Source organism: Strix uralensis, chromosome 26 (assembly GCF_047716275.1).
Source record: "Strix uralensis isolate ZFMK-TIS-50842 chromosome 26, bStrUra1, whole genome shotgun sequence".
Taxonomy (NCBI): domain Eukaryota; kingdom Metazoa; phylum Chordata; class Aves; order Strigiformes; family Strigidae; genus Strix; species Strix uralensis.
The window spans coordinates 8,146,896-8,163,339 of NC_133997.1; the positions used below are offsets into that span (position 1 = coordinate 8,146,896).

At 43.5% G+C, this 16,444-nt stretch overlaps 1 protein-coding gene across 2 annotated transcripts in view; it reads left to right on the plus strand.

Moving 5' to 3' along the window:
* Positions 1–16,444, plus strand: part of PKNOX2 (PBX/knotted 1 homeobox 2) — a 95,034-nt gene that overhangs the window by 75,443 nt on the left and 3,147 nt on the right. For both annotated transcript variants that reach the window (XM_074894850.1, XM_074894851.1), the window contains exons 6-12: positions 1,832–2,003; positions 5,228–5,416; positions 11,475–11,607; positions 11,699–11,796; positions 13,459–13,578; positions 15,313–15,389; positions 15,800–15,978. In XM_074894850.1, the coding sequence (XP_074750951.1) occupies positions 1,832–2,003; positions 5,228–5,416; positions 11,475–11,607; positions 11,699–11,796; positions 13,459–13,578; positions 15,313–15,389; positions 15,800–15,978 (968 nt within the window). The remainder of the gene's footprint in view (positions 1–1,831; positions 2,004–5,227; positions 5,417–11,474; positions 11,608–11,698; positions 11,797–13,458; positions 13,579–15,312; positions 15,390–15,799; positions 15,979–16,444) is intronic.

Consider the following 16,444-nt stretch of genomic DNA (forward strand, 5'->3'; position numbering starts at 1 on the left):
ATTTTATTTTATTTTACTTTAGTTTATGTTGGTTTACGTTGATTTATGTTGGTTTATGTTATTTTATTTTTTTTTGTTTTATTTTGGTTTGGTTTGGATTTTCTTATTTTACTTTAATTTGTATTTATTTTTAGTTTTTATTTTATTTTTGTTTAGTTAGTTTGATTGGATTTTATTTTTATTTTATTTTATTTTATTTTATTTTATTTTATTTTATTTTATTTTATTTTATTTTATTTTACTTTATTTTATTTTATTTTACTTTATTTTACTTTATTTTATTTCCAACTGAAAAGCAACCCACCACCCCCTCAGCCACACGCCTCCCCCTCCTCCTCCCTGCCAGTGCTCCAAGACATTCATGGGGGGTCAATAGCAGCACTGCCTCAGTTATTAATTCTGCAGAGTGTGGGGTGATGCCAGCAACGGTCTTAATAACCCCTTGGTCAATGCAACCCCTCAAAGCAAATGGGCTACAAATGGCTCAGGGGCTGCAATCTGCATCCTCCCCCCCCAAAACCAACCCATCCTTGGTGTAATTCTGTGCCTCTGCTCCTAACTGAAGGAGCAGCTCTGGAAATGGCAGCGGGTACCTGCCGCTGAGACGCCGGTTCATAAGTCCCAATAATTCAGCCTGCCGCCTGGAATTTGCCTTTCATATCCCTTGGCTAAGCCCCGGCGGGGCTGCCAAAATTATGAAATTATTTCCCCCCCCTCCCCGTTCTCCGCTCCAGCCTCGGCGAATCTTGCATTAAACTGGGATCAGGACAGATTAAACTATAATATGCTGTGGTATTAGCAGCTGCAAATGAAGACTTAGCCGAGGGGTTTAACCCCTTCGCTTGACTCCAGCTTGGAAAAGGCTGGCAGGAAGTGATTCATAATCATCTTTTGGACCATCTTTTGGAGGTAAAATGGTGGAGCAGATCCCATAGCGCTGGGATAACTGGGGTGATGTGGGAGACCATCCCTGGAGCAGCATTTTGCATTTCTCCCCTGAAAGACTCCATAAATGCATTTTTTTTTTTTTAAATTTGCGCAGCTGGAGAGGCTCATTGAGGGTTGCGCTAACCCCTGGTCTTCACCCCCTTCTCCATGTGCTTTGGTGTTGTACGTATATTGCATCTATTTAGCATCTTCATTAAAGCAAATTGTGGATTTGCAAGAATCACAACCCTGTTTTCTAATCATCAGAGGAATTGTGGATTTGCAAGAAGAATTGCAAATCTTTGTTTTCTAAGAGTCATCACGAGGTAAGAAAGAAATGGGATTTGACCCATCTTCATGGACGGACATGAATATGCTTGACAGAGGTGCAAAGAGACCTCTTGGTGGAGGAGCAACCCATAACAAGGTTGGTCCAGAGGATGCTGCAGGCACGTAGAAATACCAAGTCATCCCCATCTGGTGTCTCCAACCAAGAGAGACATTTTGGGGTAAAATATTACCATCAATGAGTGGGTGCTGATATTGATTCCCAAAATGCAAAGCCACCAGGACAGCAGATGGCTCCAAGACAACCACCCTGAAGCCAAACCTTTTTGCCCATGGCAAAACATTTTGGAAATGCCGGCTTTGGTGCAGTGACGGAAAGCACCAAGACGTTGGGAGAAGTCATTACCTGGGGAAGAAGATGCTGAATTTTGCAATTTTTAAGCTTTTATTGTTGTTGAAGATCTAGAGGGAGCACTTCCATCACTGGCTTGGGGAGTGAGGTTTGCACCACCAGGGTTTTGCAAGCTGGGAGGGAATGGATGGATGGTGTGGGGTTAAAATGGACACGGGACCTAAAACAACGGAGCCTTATGGGAGTCTCCTTTGTCCTCTGCAGGCACCCGTTGTTCCCGCTGCTGACTCTGCTCTTTGAGAAGTGTGAGCAGGCGACACAGGGCTCCGAGTGCATCACCTCGGCCAGCTTTGACGTCGACATCGAGAACTTCGTCCACCAGCAGGAGCAGGAGCACAAGCCCTTCTTCAGTGATGACCCTGAGCTGGACAACCTGGTAGAGGCAACTGGGGCTTGGCAGATGGTTTTTTTGGGGGGGGAGGAGATAGGGGGTGAGGAACAAATTACGAAGATCTACCGCCTTGGGCAACATCTTTGGGCTCCGTTTGTAGTGTTGGCCATCTTGGCAATGTTCTCCATAGACCTTGTGAGACCTTCTTCAGGACCTTTTCTGAGACCTTTTCCATAAGATACCCTGTGAGAAGAAATCCCTGCCCAATTTTTGGCTGTTTTCCCACACAAACGCCATGGGGTCAACACATTTCCTGGAAAAAGTCAAGATTGGTGGCTGGTTTGTGCCCCAAAACTTGCAGTCTCTGCAGGAATTACTGCTCTCTGGTGCAACATGCAATAACGTTTGAGTTCTTGTCTGGCACCATCTTGTTTCAAGGGTGACGGCCAGCTCTTGTCCTAGAAACAAGGCAAAATAAGAGCTTTTTCCAAAAAGGGTGATACATATCAATGGTTTGGGACACTGTGGACCATTTTTGGTGGCTTCCCTGTCATAGCAACCCAAATTTCCTACCGTACCCATTGCTGCTGGAAGGTGCCTCGGAAGACTTCGCATGGGATGGAGCTTTTCTCTTGTGGGGACCTCCGGAAACATCTCCAAATCCTATTATTTTATCCAGGGAGCCTCCACATGTGGTCTCCGTGGCCACCCTCCCAGCACTCTGCAAGCAAATTTTTAAGGTCAGAAGAGGCAATTTTGCCCACCTCTGCTGATGCAAAGCAAAACACCTTCCCCAGGGGTTGGCATGTCCCCTGGGACATGTAGCAGAGGGATTTCCATCCCAGAAAAGAAGAAAAATCAGACAATTCATAGGCAGCTTTTTCCAAATATTACAGATATCGAGGAGGTGATTTTGTCCAGTGACCTGTCATGAAGGGAAGAAGAATGAGCAATTATCATCCAAGTGCAAAAACTACCACTTTCCTTAAAAAAAAAAAAGCAAGAAACAGTTTCAAGATGGATTAAAATCCTGCATCCTTTGTGCCCGATTTCAGCGCGTGGAGGAGAGTTTTGCGACATCACTAAATCAAGAGTGGCTTAGCAGGCTGTGGAATGCCCTCCAAAAAAATTGCAGGCCATGCAAAGCCCTGTTTACAGATTTCTAAACCCATTTCACAATGTCTTATAGCCAAGAACAGAAATGGCTCTGGGATGAGCAACCAAAAAAATCCCAATATTTTGGATTATTTCAGTTTTGGGACTGAACATGCATCAAATGTTGAGGTGCACCCAAAAAACCCCCATCAGGTTAAATTACATACGAATGGGTGCAATGACCGAGCAAGAGGGAGATGGAGCCAGCTGAAGCTAAAAATATCTAAAATTTTGGGGAAGGAAAACCTACTTCTACACATATCAAGGTGAAACATCTCCCGCGAATGGTCAGTGCAGCCAAGGTGTCCACAGAGGCTATTTTCACTGGTTTTTTTTGTTGGTTTCTTAAAAACCCCCACACCAGTCATCTTTTTTGGGCATGTTTTGGAGCAACTCTTGCTGCTGAGGTGAAATCTGGCCGTGGGCAGTTACATTGATCCCATGTATGACCTTGCAGCACTGGATATGTTCATATTTATGCTCATATTCATATATATATATGTATGTATTTTTGCCCTGTTTCTAGGACATATGTCTATGTATATATTCTATCCAATGCCAGAACTTCGCCAAAAGCCATCCAAATCACTCAGTGTGGTTGGCCTCCATCAAGACAGAGGAGATGGTTAATGTGAAGCTGAAGAAGGACCATTCCTGTTGGTGGGAAGCACCAGCTGGAGGGAATTTTGGATGAAAAAGCCTTGCAGTGCTCAAACTCAACATTTCAACCTGTTCCTGAGCTGACGCTTCTTCCCTATTTGCATTGTCCTTTTTTTTTTTTTGGTGATTTTTTTGGGTGCTTTTTTTCTTTTAATGCCACCAATTCGCCGGAAATCAGCGATGGCAAAGCAGGGATGAAAAGGCCAGCGGCATTAGCTATCATTAGAATAAGAGTCATGTATTCCTCACCGCCGAGATGCACATAATTAGAAATTAGAAAAAGGTCAGATCTCACCATTATCAACTCAATCAGCTGCCGAGTGCCACACAGTCAATTAATTCAGCATCTGTATTTTTTACAACCCCGCGCACGTACGCCGTCGGACTGTAACTCTTTATCCGGACAGATATACGACGCAGCGGAGCAGGGACATAAAATGAGACCCTAAGCAAATGAGCTGAGATAATTGAGAGATTTATTTTTTATACATATATGTGTCAGGTCTTCTTGCCTTTGCCCTTGAATATTGACTTTCATGGCCATTGAGCCCTGGGAGGATGCGGAGAGCCGGGGCGCAACGCCTCCACCTTGCGCTTTGCCTGCGCCAACTGCAAAGGAGGAAGAAAAAAGGACAAGAAAAGCAAAAAAGGGCAAAAGAAAAAAAGATTTTTCCAGCCACAACCCACCATCCCTGTTGTTTGCCAATCAAAAATTCGCTTTCTCTGTCGTGGAGCCGCCACCTGTTTCGCCCTGGATTTTTCGGGATGTTTCCCAACCATGGCGACTTGTAGTTTGTAAAGATGACCACTAAAATTTGCAAGTTAAAAACACCCTTTGAAATGCAAAGACGCTTTGTTACATAAAACCGGATTTATTGCCCCGGAGTGAATAGCTGAAATTTTATATATTATGCAAGATTTCAAACAGCGGCTGTAAAACTTAAGGTTTCAGCTCGGCAAGAGGAATGTTTTATGTGTAAATTTTTTAACGTTTATGGGGTACGTTTTAATGAGGCCCAGGCTTTGCACCGGCAACAGCTTATGGCGGAGTTGCAGCCCCATAATCTTGTTAGAAGTGGCCTCCAGAGAATAACCAAACACTTTTCAACATCCAGGGCTTTGGCTTGGACTTTTTTTGGGCACGGGGAGCAATTCTCTTGAAGCCAATGGTAAATTTTGTGAATTTTTGCCTCTTGGGATTTCAGAGGTATGATTGATGGGGAGGGAGAAGACACGCAGAGGTGCAGAGGCATGGGCTCTGGGGTGGGTTTTGGGCAAGAATGTTGATTTTTTTTGCTTTTTTTTGTGTGTTGAGAAAGGAAATGCATTTAATTCTACTGTAGGGATCAGTTCCCTGTTAGATTTTGGGTGAGGATATTGATTTGTTTTTTTTTTTTTCGATGCGTTGAGGAAAAAAAATTATTTTAACTTTGCCACTGTGTGCTCTTACGTAGATGGTGAAGGCAATCCAGGTGCTGCGCATCCACCTCCTGGAGCTGGAGAAGGTCAACGAGTTGTGCAAGGACTTCTGCAACCGCTACATCACCTGCCTCAAAACCAAGATGCACAGCGACAACCTACTCAGGAATGACCTGGGGGGGCCCTACTCCCCCAACCCCTCCTCCATCAGCCTCCACCCCCAGGTAACACCTTAAAAATCACCTGTAATCACCATCGTTGCACAGTGGCCAGCAAGCAAGTGGGGCCAAGGTTTGAAGGTTGCTCTACAACTCTTGCGGCCTCCTGGAAATTCATCAAAACCCATCCCCAGTTGAGGAAAATAATTTTAAAAAAACCCCATATCTTGCTCACATGGTGCAATAAATGATGCTGCGGTGATGGTTTTCTTTTTTTAAAATCTTTTTTTCATGACCCTTTTTTGTCACGGGTTTGGCAGAACTGCAACACCCATGTTTGTGTCTCTGCAAAAGGTCTTTCTTGAGGACTTCTCCTAAACTCTTACGTTGCAGCAACGAAATGTAGGGGGAAGGAACTGCAGAAGCCATGCAAGCGCATGGGAAAATGGACAAGAAATTTGCATTTTTTTCATTAAAAATATTATTTGTTGGTGGGAGGGACAGAAACACCATGATTTTCTCCACTACTTCCTCTCTCCTCGTTCTTGTCTACATTTCAAGGCAGCTCAACAGATTTTTTGGTCTCAGATAACCTGTTTTGGCTTCCCTGCTCCTTTTTTTTCCCCAGCACATCTTGCAGTTCTCCCCCAGCATGATCAACATGCCCACCTTGACTTTTTTTTTGCGTAATTTGGGTTTTAGCTGGGAGAAGGAAACATTTAGTGTCTCAAGCACAGTGGGAAAGTACAAGGAGATGCCCAGGAACTGCAGAAATATGAACTGAAATGGCCAAAGCAAGCTGCACCTTGGTGGCTTTTGGAGCAAAATAAGGGATTGTAACTTAATATTTGGAAAAAAGTTGCCCATGGGTTGGAGTTTTATGTGCATTTGCAGTGCAGGGAATAAACATTGGGTGGTTGCATCCCAAAAACTTCCCTGATGCAATATTGTGTGTCCTTTGGGGATTTCTCTCTCAGATTTTTTGGGGGTCAAAATGAAATTTGGGGTTGCACAATCCCACCAGAAATAACTGCAGCCAACCCAAAATAACCCAGGCAGCTCTTGGGGTTCTCCCCAGAAAGAGGCAGGTGGTGTGGGGCTTTTTAGGGCATTTTTAGGGTGTTGGAAAGGGAAAAAAATGTCGTTTTTAGCAGTTCGGCTCCAAGTGCTGCAGACTTTGAAGCCCCAAACATGATGCTTGCAGCCCAGCACAGGGAGGGAAGAGCCCCCCGAAAAGTTTTATTTCTTATTTGGGTTTCCTGAAAGCACCAAACCACTTAATCATTGATCTAAAAAAACCTATCCTCTCTCTATTTTCTAATAATCTCTAGAAATGGACTTATTATCCCTTCGCTGCTTTATGGTAGCATTCCTTATGATCAAAATTAGCAAGACACTTGCATAAAAGAGAACAATAATTGCTCAACGAGCATCTCGTTTGTAATTTATTAGTTTCTATTATTGTGTGTCGCTATGGCAACAGCTCGCATCCCGGGTGATGAGAGAGATGTTAGATATGAGCCGACGAAGCTCCCGGTCCCAGCAAATGGAGATGCACGTTTTTTATCAGTAATTTTCATGAAAATAATAAGTGAGGGAGTTAATGAGATGGAAAGCCGTCCTGTGGCTATTGTGATTTTTTTTTCCTCTTTTCCTTTTTTTTTTTTTTTTTAAGTGTTGATCTAATTAGAATGCATCGGTCAGGAAAAGTAATGAGGATTTAGTGCCTCACAAAGAGGTGGGGATCGTATCAGAAAATTAGCACAAGTCTTTGGAAAATAATCAGGCCCATGGAGAGGTACCAAGCGCCTCTGATTCCTGCAAACTCGGAGCTGCTGACATTTCCCTTCCGGGAAAGACTTGAAAGTTGAGAAATTCAAGTGAGGATTTGGAGGCAGTTGCTAAATAGACGGGAACGCACCCAGGAAAGACCCAACCGGAGGGGAAACACTCGCTCAACGATGAAGGGATTTTCAGCAAGCAATGGGAGCCGAAATATTCACGATGATAGACCAGAAGGAGCCACCATCTCATCTGGTCATTGGATGAGGATGACAAACCAGTGACGATACAACAGCAAATTTTTTTTAATTATCCAGCTAAGCAATGTCAAGTGCCTGAGTGCTTCGGCTCATTGAGTATACTTGAGTTTGCATAGATAAGGCTTAAAAAAAAGGGTGGAAATACTCTATATCAACCAGTTGAGTTTTAAGGGCTGGGGATGCTCCAGAGAGCTGAAGAATCAGGGGGCTGGTGTTTAAAAAATGTCAAGCGGGATGATTTCGCTAACTATCATGCAATTAATCTCACGCTGACAGCAAGTAAAACAGCTAAGGGGCCACTAGGATTTTTAAAAAAAATATATAAATAATGGAAATGTGTTTGGTATCAATGAATGAGGTTTCTCAGAAAATAGGTTTTCCCAGGGTGTGGGAGGGGCATCGATCATTTTGTGAGAAGATATACCAGGTTGGTCATGAAAGCAAAATATTTCCAATTTTTGCAAAGTTTTTTACCACGGGACAACCTGCTAAAAAAAATACAGTTACACAATAACAAGGATGTCAACCAAAACTGAGAAAACAACATACGGAGCTGTCAAAATGTCGTCACGGGAGAATCGTGGTTGGATTTCCCTGGTGTATCCAAAGAGGATGGTCCTTGGCTCGGTGTTATTTGTGCTTTCTAAGATGAAAAATGCAAGAATTTCTGGAAATGCAAAAATACTTGGAGGTGATGGAAAGATGAGAGAGCACCCAAATAGGTGTTTTGACTGTTGCTGAAATCTTCTCATGTCACCAAATCTAGAGATGACTCCTGGCATTGGCCAAGTTTGGGTGAAAAGTTGGGTTTTTTCCCTGAACCTTCATTACCTTATGGACATTTTTCTACCCTGTTTTTTTCATCGCTTTCTCATTTTGTGTTTCACTTTGTTTTGTGGAGGAGTTTTAGTCTCTTCGGCCTGCAAGTCCACCAATCAACTCCCCTTCTTCCATTTTTCTTGGTTGTTTTTCACTTGGCTTCATCCCTCTCCCTTGAGTCCTCACTGGACCCTGATTTTTAACTCCCTCCCTTCATCGAAGTGGTCCTCACTGCTCTCCAGTTGACTTTGCTTGGAAGAAAAAACCCACTGCAAAACCAGTCACATTGGGAACCACAGCACTGCCAGGAACATTTAAATTGGATTAAATCTTGCATTTTTCAGCTCTTGTTTTGAGTGAGAATTCAGCAGATTGCCAGACTGGGACAGTGTTTAAACTATGCACGAGCCTGGTTTTCTGTTATTTCAAGCCAACTTTTTTCTCATCTCCATCCATCCACAAAGGAGCATTATGAATCTTCTTCCATGAGTTTGAGTTTGGCCAGCTCTTTCTCGACAAACTCATGAGTTTCTTTTTTCTCCAACTAACCCCAATTTTCCGCATCTTTACCTGAGCACAAATAAATTTCACGAAGTTAGAACGAGACAGAAATTTTTACACTTGTGTACCACCCAAAAATAAATTGCTGTATCGTAGAGCAACAGGGGAAGGACATTGGCTCAAGTAGCACTGAATTTTAGCACTTATTTATACTTGGGCTCTTGCTCTTTGACACAGAACGGGATTTTTTTTGTGCAATGCAATACATACCAGGTCTTTTTCTTCATTAAAGTGACTTTTAATTGGAGAAATCATGTTTTGCCATAGAGCAGCGGAAGGTCAGTGCCAAGAGGTGGATCTGCAGAGACACCTAGTGATGCATTTTTTACACTCAAGTTTCAAAATTGCCAGAAACATTTCAACTTCTTTGAGTCCTAAAATATTTTCTACTGCAGCAAAATCACAATTGTAATATAATTTGGCTTGGCATTTGCCATCCAAAGCAACTAGGATGCAAAATGTATTTTTTAAGTCTTGGAGATATCTATATTTATTTTAAGGCAGAATTTCCACTTCATTGGGTACCTTGGTTTCACAGTGCCATTGCAGAAACACCATGAATTTATTTCATTTCTAATAATTACCAATATTCTGCCTTTTTGGACACCACTGAGCTGGTGTTTTGGGACAGTTTTCCTTTACACCACCAAAAAAAAAATGCAATTTTTGTCATCATAAAATGCTGTTGAAAATGGCTTTGACCACTAGATCTGGAAACAGCAGTTTCTTGTTCCCATTTGTCGATATCCCAAAGTATTTCTTACCAATACACTTCAAAAAATGGTCTTCTGGATGCCCTCCTTTTGGAGGAATTACAGAAAAACAAGGCAGGAGAGGAAAGCTGGAAGTCTTCAGGCTGGTCCAAATCTCTGGTTACCCCTGGCCATACCTGATTGCTTTTTGAGGTTCTCCAAGGACCACGTTTGATTTTACATGAATCTTTCCAACATGTTTGTTAGCCAGATGCTTAGCAAAGCCAAGACTAAGTGCATGCAGAAGTGACTGGGTTTTGCTTTCTTAACGCTGAGAAATCCTAATTTTTCGAACAGAAAACCATATCCCCCAAAAGGCTGGAGATGGGGAAGGGATATTAAAAAAAAGTACAAGTATTTTACAGTCATACTTGCCTTTTTAAAATTAATTTAGCTCTGAAAAGGAATGTCTGGGAGGCAAAGCAAAAATTCAAAGCAATTGCAGCAAAATTTCCAGATAAATAATAATCAGATCATCAATGGAGAGGACAAAAATAACACGTGGCAGAGGCGTTGGTTGCAACGTTTTGGGCTTGGCATCGTGGGAGGGGAAAATGCAGCAAGAGATTTTAATAGCAAAAGCATGCAGGGAAATCAGAGTTTATTCAGACTCATTGCACAGGCAAATGGGTGGTGACTGATGGGGAAAAAGCTGATAGAAGCAGGAATGTAATGGGGAAAAGAGAAGAAAAAGGACCAAAAATGACATTTTTTCCCCCCCAGCAACGGGAAATGCATTGATGTGGACACAGCAGTGCCCTAACTCCCGGTGGAATGATGCACCCACATCATGTCTGGATGTAAAATTAATTGATTTGTGCATTCAAATTACCACCTCTGTAGTTTTATTGCAAGGAAACGAGGAGCTGCGGCTTTTTCTGACCTGACCGTATTGCGTGGTCACCTTTTCCGGTGTTGTTCCATGTCCCTAGGCCAGAGAAATTCTTTTTTCTTAAATCAAGTAATAGGTCTCTTGAAGAAATGCATCAAAATGAAGGGAAATTGAGTAAGAAGGTGAAAAAAATCCCCTTTGTTGGCATTTTGTTCAACAATAGGGAACGAGCTGGACACCGGGGAAGTGATGCAGAATGGGAAAATGGTTGAAAAGGGGGAAAAATGTTTTTATTGCAAGAAATGAGTGCGGTGTTATTTCCGTTACAGCTGGGCTAATTAGAGATACAGTTATCTTGGGCTTATTTTGAAATTATAATTATATAAATATTATTTGCAGAAACCTGCTCATCTGGGAGGTTGCGGTACATCTCCCTGTATTCCCCCATATCCTCAATCACGGCACCCTTCCCTTCCCAAAATGCTACATTATATACTCAAATAATCAGTCAGTTTGGACTTTTCCCAATTGCTGCTCACGTGTAGGAGCTACTCCAGAGCTGGGGCTGATAATAAGATTACAGCTTTTGGCTCTGAAAATGCCCATTTTTGCAAGAAGTTATGTTAAAGCTGCAATGAATGATATCAAGTGGGGTTATGTTATTATTAATTTCATTATTTTACTATTATTCTGGCAAGGGGAAATGGTGGTGCTTGTCCTGGCTTTTAGCAAAAGCTGCATCACCCAGTTCCAGTCAAAGCACCAAAAAAATAGAAATTTATAGAAAGAAGAAGAAGATTGAAGAAATTCCTTCTTGTCTATCATGCTCTTTTTTTTCTTTCCTTTTTCCTTACGGGAAAGAGTGGCTGCACAAAGAAGACGAGTTTGGGGAAGACACTAAGTGGCAGCTTTACAAAGTGTAAATCCTAATTTTTACTTTTTTTCTTCTTTGCAATTGCAACAAACTGAAAAATCCCTTTTTCTGCCGTTTTCCCTTTTGAACCAGCTAGGGGGAAAAAAAAGGCAATGGGGTGAATTTGTTGGAGGAGGAAAATTAAAACCTTGCACGCTCCCACCGCGTGTTAAAATCCGTGTTTTTAATATTTTTTTCCCCACAGGAGATGCTGCAGAGCTCACCCGCGGCGCTGCCACCCACCTCCAACCCACCGCCGGGCATCGTGGTGCCGGCGGCCGCGCTACCGCCGGGCAACTTGGCCATGAGCGCCAGCAGCGGCTCACCCGCCGTGCCAGGTAGGGACCACGGTGGAAGCTGGTGGAGGGGGGGGTGGTGGTGTAGAAATTTGGGGGTTTGGTACCCCCACAAGCCTTGTTTTTTCCATAGGTGGAGCCTTGTACCAGCCCGTGACAATGGTGACGTCACAGGGCCAAGTCCTCGCCCAAGCCATCGCCCCCGGTGCCCTGCAGATCCCCAATGCCCAGGTAAGACCTTCCCACCTCAAATGTCCATTTTTGCACTGCTTTGGCAAGAAAAAAACCCCAATTTCTCCATAAATTCAGCCCTTGGAGGATCCTACATTTTTAACTAGCAAGAAATGTTGATTAAATCCATCTGCCAGGTGCCTTTGGGTACCTCACAAATGATAGCAATGCTCATAGTATTGCTATGTTATATAACATTACAATATTTGAACATTATAATAATATTATATTTAATATATAATGTATAGTATATGATAGATACCTCTATATAATTTATATATATGTGTGTGGGTATATATATATAATTGCTATAATGGGTCTGGGCTCACTGGCATTGCCTGACCGATATGGCAATCACAGAGCGTATGGGAAAGGCTCATTTTTTTTCCTTGCTTTATGGATTTTGGGGTATTTTTTAGCTATTTGCTCTGGGTTTATCCCTTTTTTTCTTTGTCGTTGCAACTGGAGTCGCCCCGTATGGCTGCATTCTTGTAATAAGGTGACAGTTTGGGGTAGAAATGGATTTATAAGAACAACTTGCTGTCCCTGTTGGCTGCGTTGCCCGTGATCTATTCCAAACCCCCATTCCCCAGGAATTTGGGCAAAAAACCATTGGTTTCTGCTATGCTGCTTCCCAGGGGAAGATCAGCAAAAATCCCTCCATGCGATTTTTTTTCTGAAAATCCCCGATTTAGTTGCAGGAGCCTCTTAACATTAAAAAAAAAAAAAAAAAAAAAAGCATTTTGGGAATGGGTGGCACCTCCCTGGCAGGTTTTATTGCCTGTGCAGTGTTTTTCAAAATTTCTTTCTTTAATGTCTCTTCGTCGCGGGCTTAAATCTTGCAGCAAAACCCTCTGTGGTGGGGAAAACACGCACGCAGGGAATATCAGGGCAGGGAGAGAGCCCTGGACAAGCACCTCCGGATGCTCTTCCCACGCCGCTGGCATGATTTATTCATCTGGAGCTCAGGGGAATCGCAGGGACCTGCTGGCCTGATGTTTAATTCATCCAGGAGAAGTGTTTTGATGAAGAGCTGGGGGAAAAAAAAAAAAAAAAAAAAAGAAAAATCCCTTTTTAACTCAAGCGCTGAGATTTCAGTTCGGTTCCCACATCCTCATTAAAACTTCTCTTGCAGCAAGACGTTTATTTTTCCATTTTGGAGGGAAAAAAGGCAAATTTGCACTCAATGGGCATGTTTCTCCTTGTGGTAAGAATCAGCTGGGTGAGGAATGCAGGTTTGCACGGGGTTAATGAGTGGCAGGGTTTTAACCTCAGGTTTAGAAAGTTATCGTTTTGGGGTGTTTTGTTGTTTTTTTAAGGTTTCTTCCTTAATTATACATAGAAAATGGTCGTGGCGTCAGCACCATGGTCCCCAACTGTGCCGGTGCCACAGCAGGGAGAGAAAGCCCATTGCCCTTTGCAAAATGTTGGCAAAAAAATGGAGTTATTAAATAGATAACCTGGGGCAAAATGTGGACTTAATGCAAATTTTGGGAGGAGAAAAGGGGTTTTGGATGCTTCCTGCAAGTGCCTGTTTTTTTGCACTCACCCCATGGCCATTTTGGGTTGGTTTTGCTCATTTTTTGGGTTGGTTTTGCTTGGTTTTGGGGTTGTCCATCGCCATTTTCAGCCAATTCTCTCCCCATTCCTCTCCCCTGGCAGGTGAACCTGGATCTCACCTCCCTCCTCGATGGTGAGGACAAGAAGTCCAAGAACAAGCGGGGTGTCCTGCCCAAACATGCCACCAACATCATGCGCTCATGGCTCTTCCAGCATCTCATGGTGAGCACCGCAGCTGCCAAAACACCCTGCAAAGCTGGGAAAAAAAGCACAAAACCCCCCCAAAATGAACAAATCGAGATGGTGGTTTGTTTGAATTTATATTCAGAGGCACGAAGTGGTTTTGGTTTTATTTTGGGAGTATTTTGGGGATGAGTGTTTTCACTGCAGGTGGCAAAAATACTCCCTTAATGCATGAAGAAGCAAACAAAACCAGAGGGGGCCTATGGAGGTTTTTTTTCCCAGTTAAGAGCTCCAAAATACCGTTTTCCACCAAGCCTGGGTGTGAGCTGCCCCACGGGTATGGTTGTGGCACATCAGCAATCAGTTGAAACACAGAATTACAAAATCACCCCATTTTCAGGGTTGAAAATGTAGGCAGATGGAGGAAGCTCAGAGGATGCAACTGTCATGCCAGGACATTTCTCTCCCACCAGCAGGGCTGGGAGAAGGGCAAAAAGCTAAAAAAACCCCAATTTTCCTGTATAATTTGGCCAAGAAATCACTCAGAAACTGCTTGCAGAGTTGCATGAGGGTCTCCAGGAAGTTGACAGGTAACAGCAAGACAAAAAATAGCAGCTCCAAGGAGCAACTTGGGGTAAAACATGACCCAGGACATGGAGCAGCAGCTGGTTAGGAACTTTCCAGCCTTTTTTTTTTTTTTTTTTTTAATGGGAAATTTTGGATTTATTGCATTGAGGACAAAAGCATGACTGTGTTGGGCTGCCATCCCAATCTGTGTCGTGCATCTCCCAGGCTTTTGGAGGGCTGAACTGTGGATTTTCAAGCAGAAAAAGGATTTAGAAGACCAGAAACTGAGGAGCAATCTTCTGCCGGGTGCCAGGAGAACCCCATGGTTTGAGATTTCCAAAACTGGATTGAAAAAATAAAAGAAATTGTTCTACTGGATGGTTGGACATTTGCTCTCAGCTTGGTCAGAAGATGCTTGGGCTTCTCCATGGGATTCCTCCATCTGGCATCATAGATGATGTGGCTTTTAACCTAATAGCATTGATGCTCAACATTTTATTGGGTTTGGGAGTTCTGTAGCACCAGCAGGAAGAAGGAATGATGGAAATAATACACCAAAACCAGGGATACTTTTGCCAAAAAAGAGCCATTTTTAACCACTCCGGCATCCCTGAGGGACAGGAGCCTCCTGCATGGACTTTGGGTGGTTTTGTCAAGGAAATCACACTATTTTGGGGGCAAACAGCTGGAAAACAAGTCACATGAATCAATACTGGTGCTGGCTTGCGGGGTTCGAAAAATGACGCATGGGGCTGGTTTGATAATTTCATTTTGGGGGTTGGAAAAAAGGATTTTAGCGTGGTTGGGAGGAGGTTGTTGAAGTTGAGTGCTGGTAGTCTCCCAGTGCAGATGTTTCGGGGCGTTTTATTGATGCCTCTGACAAGGAGTGTTGTGGGTGACAGCAGGTTTTGAAGCCCAAATCCCACCTTTACCAACAACCATTATCAGAAAATTGCTAAAACTAAAAAAAAAAATTAGTATTTTCCTTCAAGGAAAAGCCTTTGGTGGAAAGCCTTGGAAAAGCCTTAAGGACACCAGGATGCCCTTGGATGCCACCCTTAAGCCTTGCAACTTGCAAATGCAACAAGCCACCAAATTTGGGGTGGGAAAATGAAAAAACCAGGAGTTTTTAATTTTATTTATCACCCGGGGCTGCCATTTTGCACACAGGGATGTAATTTTGCTGCCCCATCTCTTCTTCTCTAGCACCCCTACCCCACAGAGGACGAGAAGAGGCAAATCGCCGCCCAAACCAACTTGACCCTCTTGCAAGTCAACAACTGGTGAGCTCATCGGTGGCCCATGCAGTCATCTTGCTGGCTTTAGACATATTTTCACGCTGTTTTGGTGCTATATAATGCCTGTTTTGGTGGTAACTTGGGAGGTTAGGGCCAATTTCTGGGAGACAGGCTCCAGTGTGTTTGACTGTGTACATTTGTGATGTGTCAGTGCCCTCTCCTGGCAAATCCAGTATGTAGCAGCCTCCAACTCAGCTGGAAAAAGGAATGCAATGGTGTAGCGTGACACAGACAAATAAAATAGGGTAAACCCCCCATCTTTTTGGACCATGCAGCCATTTTTGAAAGGTTTTTATATTGCAACTCGTTGAATTGTTATCACGTCTGTTGTTTTCACTCAAAATGGGTGTGAACATCTCTTATTTACTCAAATGGTTTCTCTTTTCCCTGGAAAGGTTCATAAATGCCCGACGGCGCATCCTGCAGCCAATGCTCGACGCCAGCAACCCAGACCCAGCCCCCAAAGCCAAGAAAATCAAATCTCAGCACCGGCCCACTCAGCGGTTCTGGCCCAACTCCATCGCCGCTGGGGTCCTGCAGCAGCAGGGCGGCAATTCGGGGACAAATCCTGATGGTAAGGACAACCCCTGATGGCCCCTGCCCTTCCTGGATGGAATGGCCATGCATTAAATTATGGCCTAATTGGTAATTAAGGATTTCTAGAACCCTTTATCCCCCTGTGGGGAAAAACATGTTGAAGAGGTGGCCCATGCAAGAAGGTCCTTCCAGTTGGCCATCACAAGGGTGCTGGCAATGGGGCAGTGCCATCTCCTTGGCTTAGGAGACCCACTATGGGGCATCACTTGGGATATTTCCTGAGGTGCTGGGGATGGGGTGAAGGGGGAGATGGGGAGAGGAGACAAAATGACAAAAAGATGAAAAAATGAAGAGAAGATGAGAAGGCAGAAGACACAACATGGGGAGAGGCTGAAGAGAGAACAGATGATGAAAATGAAGAGGACAGCTCAGATGAGAAGACAGATAAGGACAAAATAGATGAAAAGAATAGAGAAGATGGAGATGAGAAGACAGATGAGACA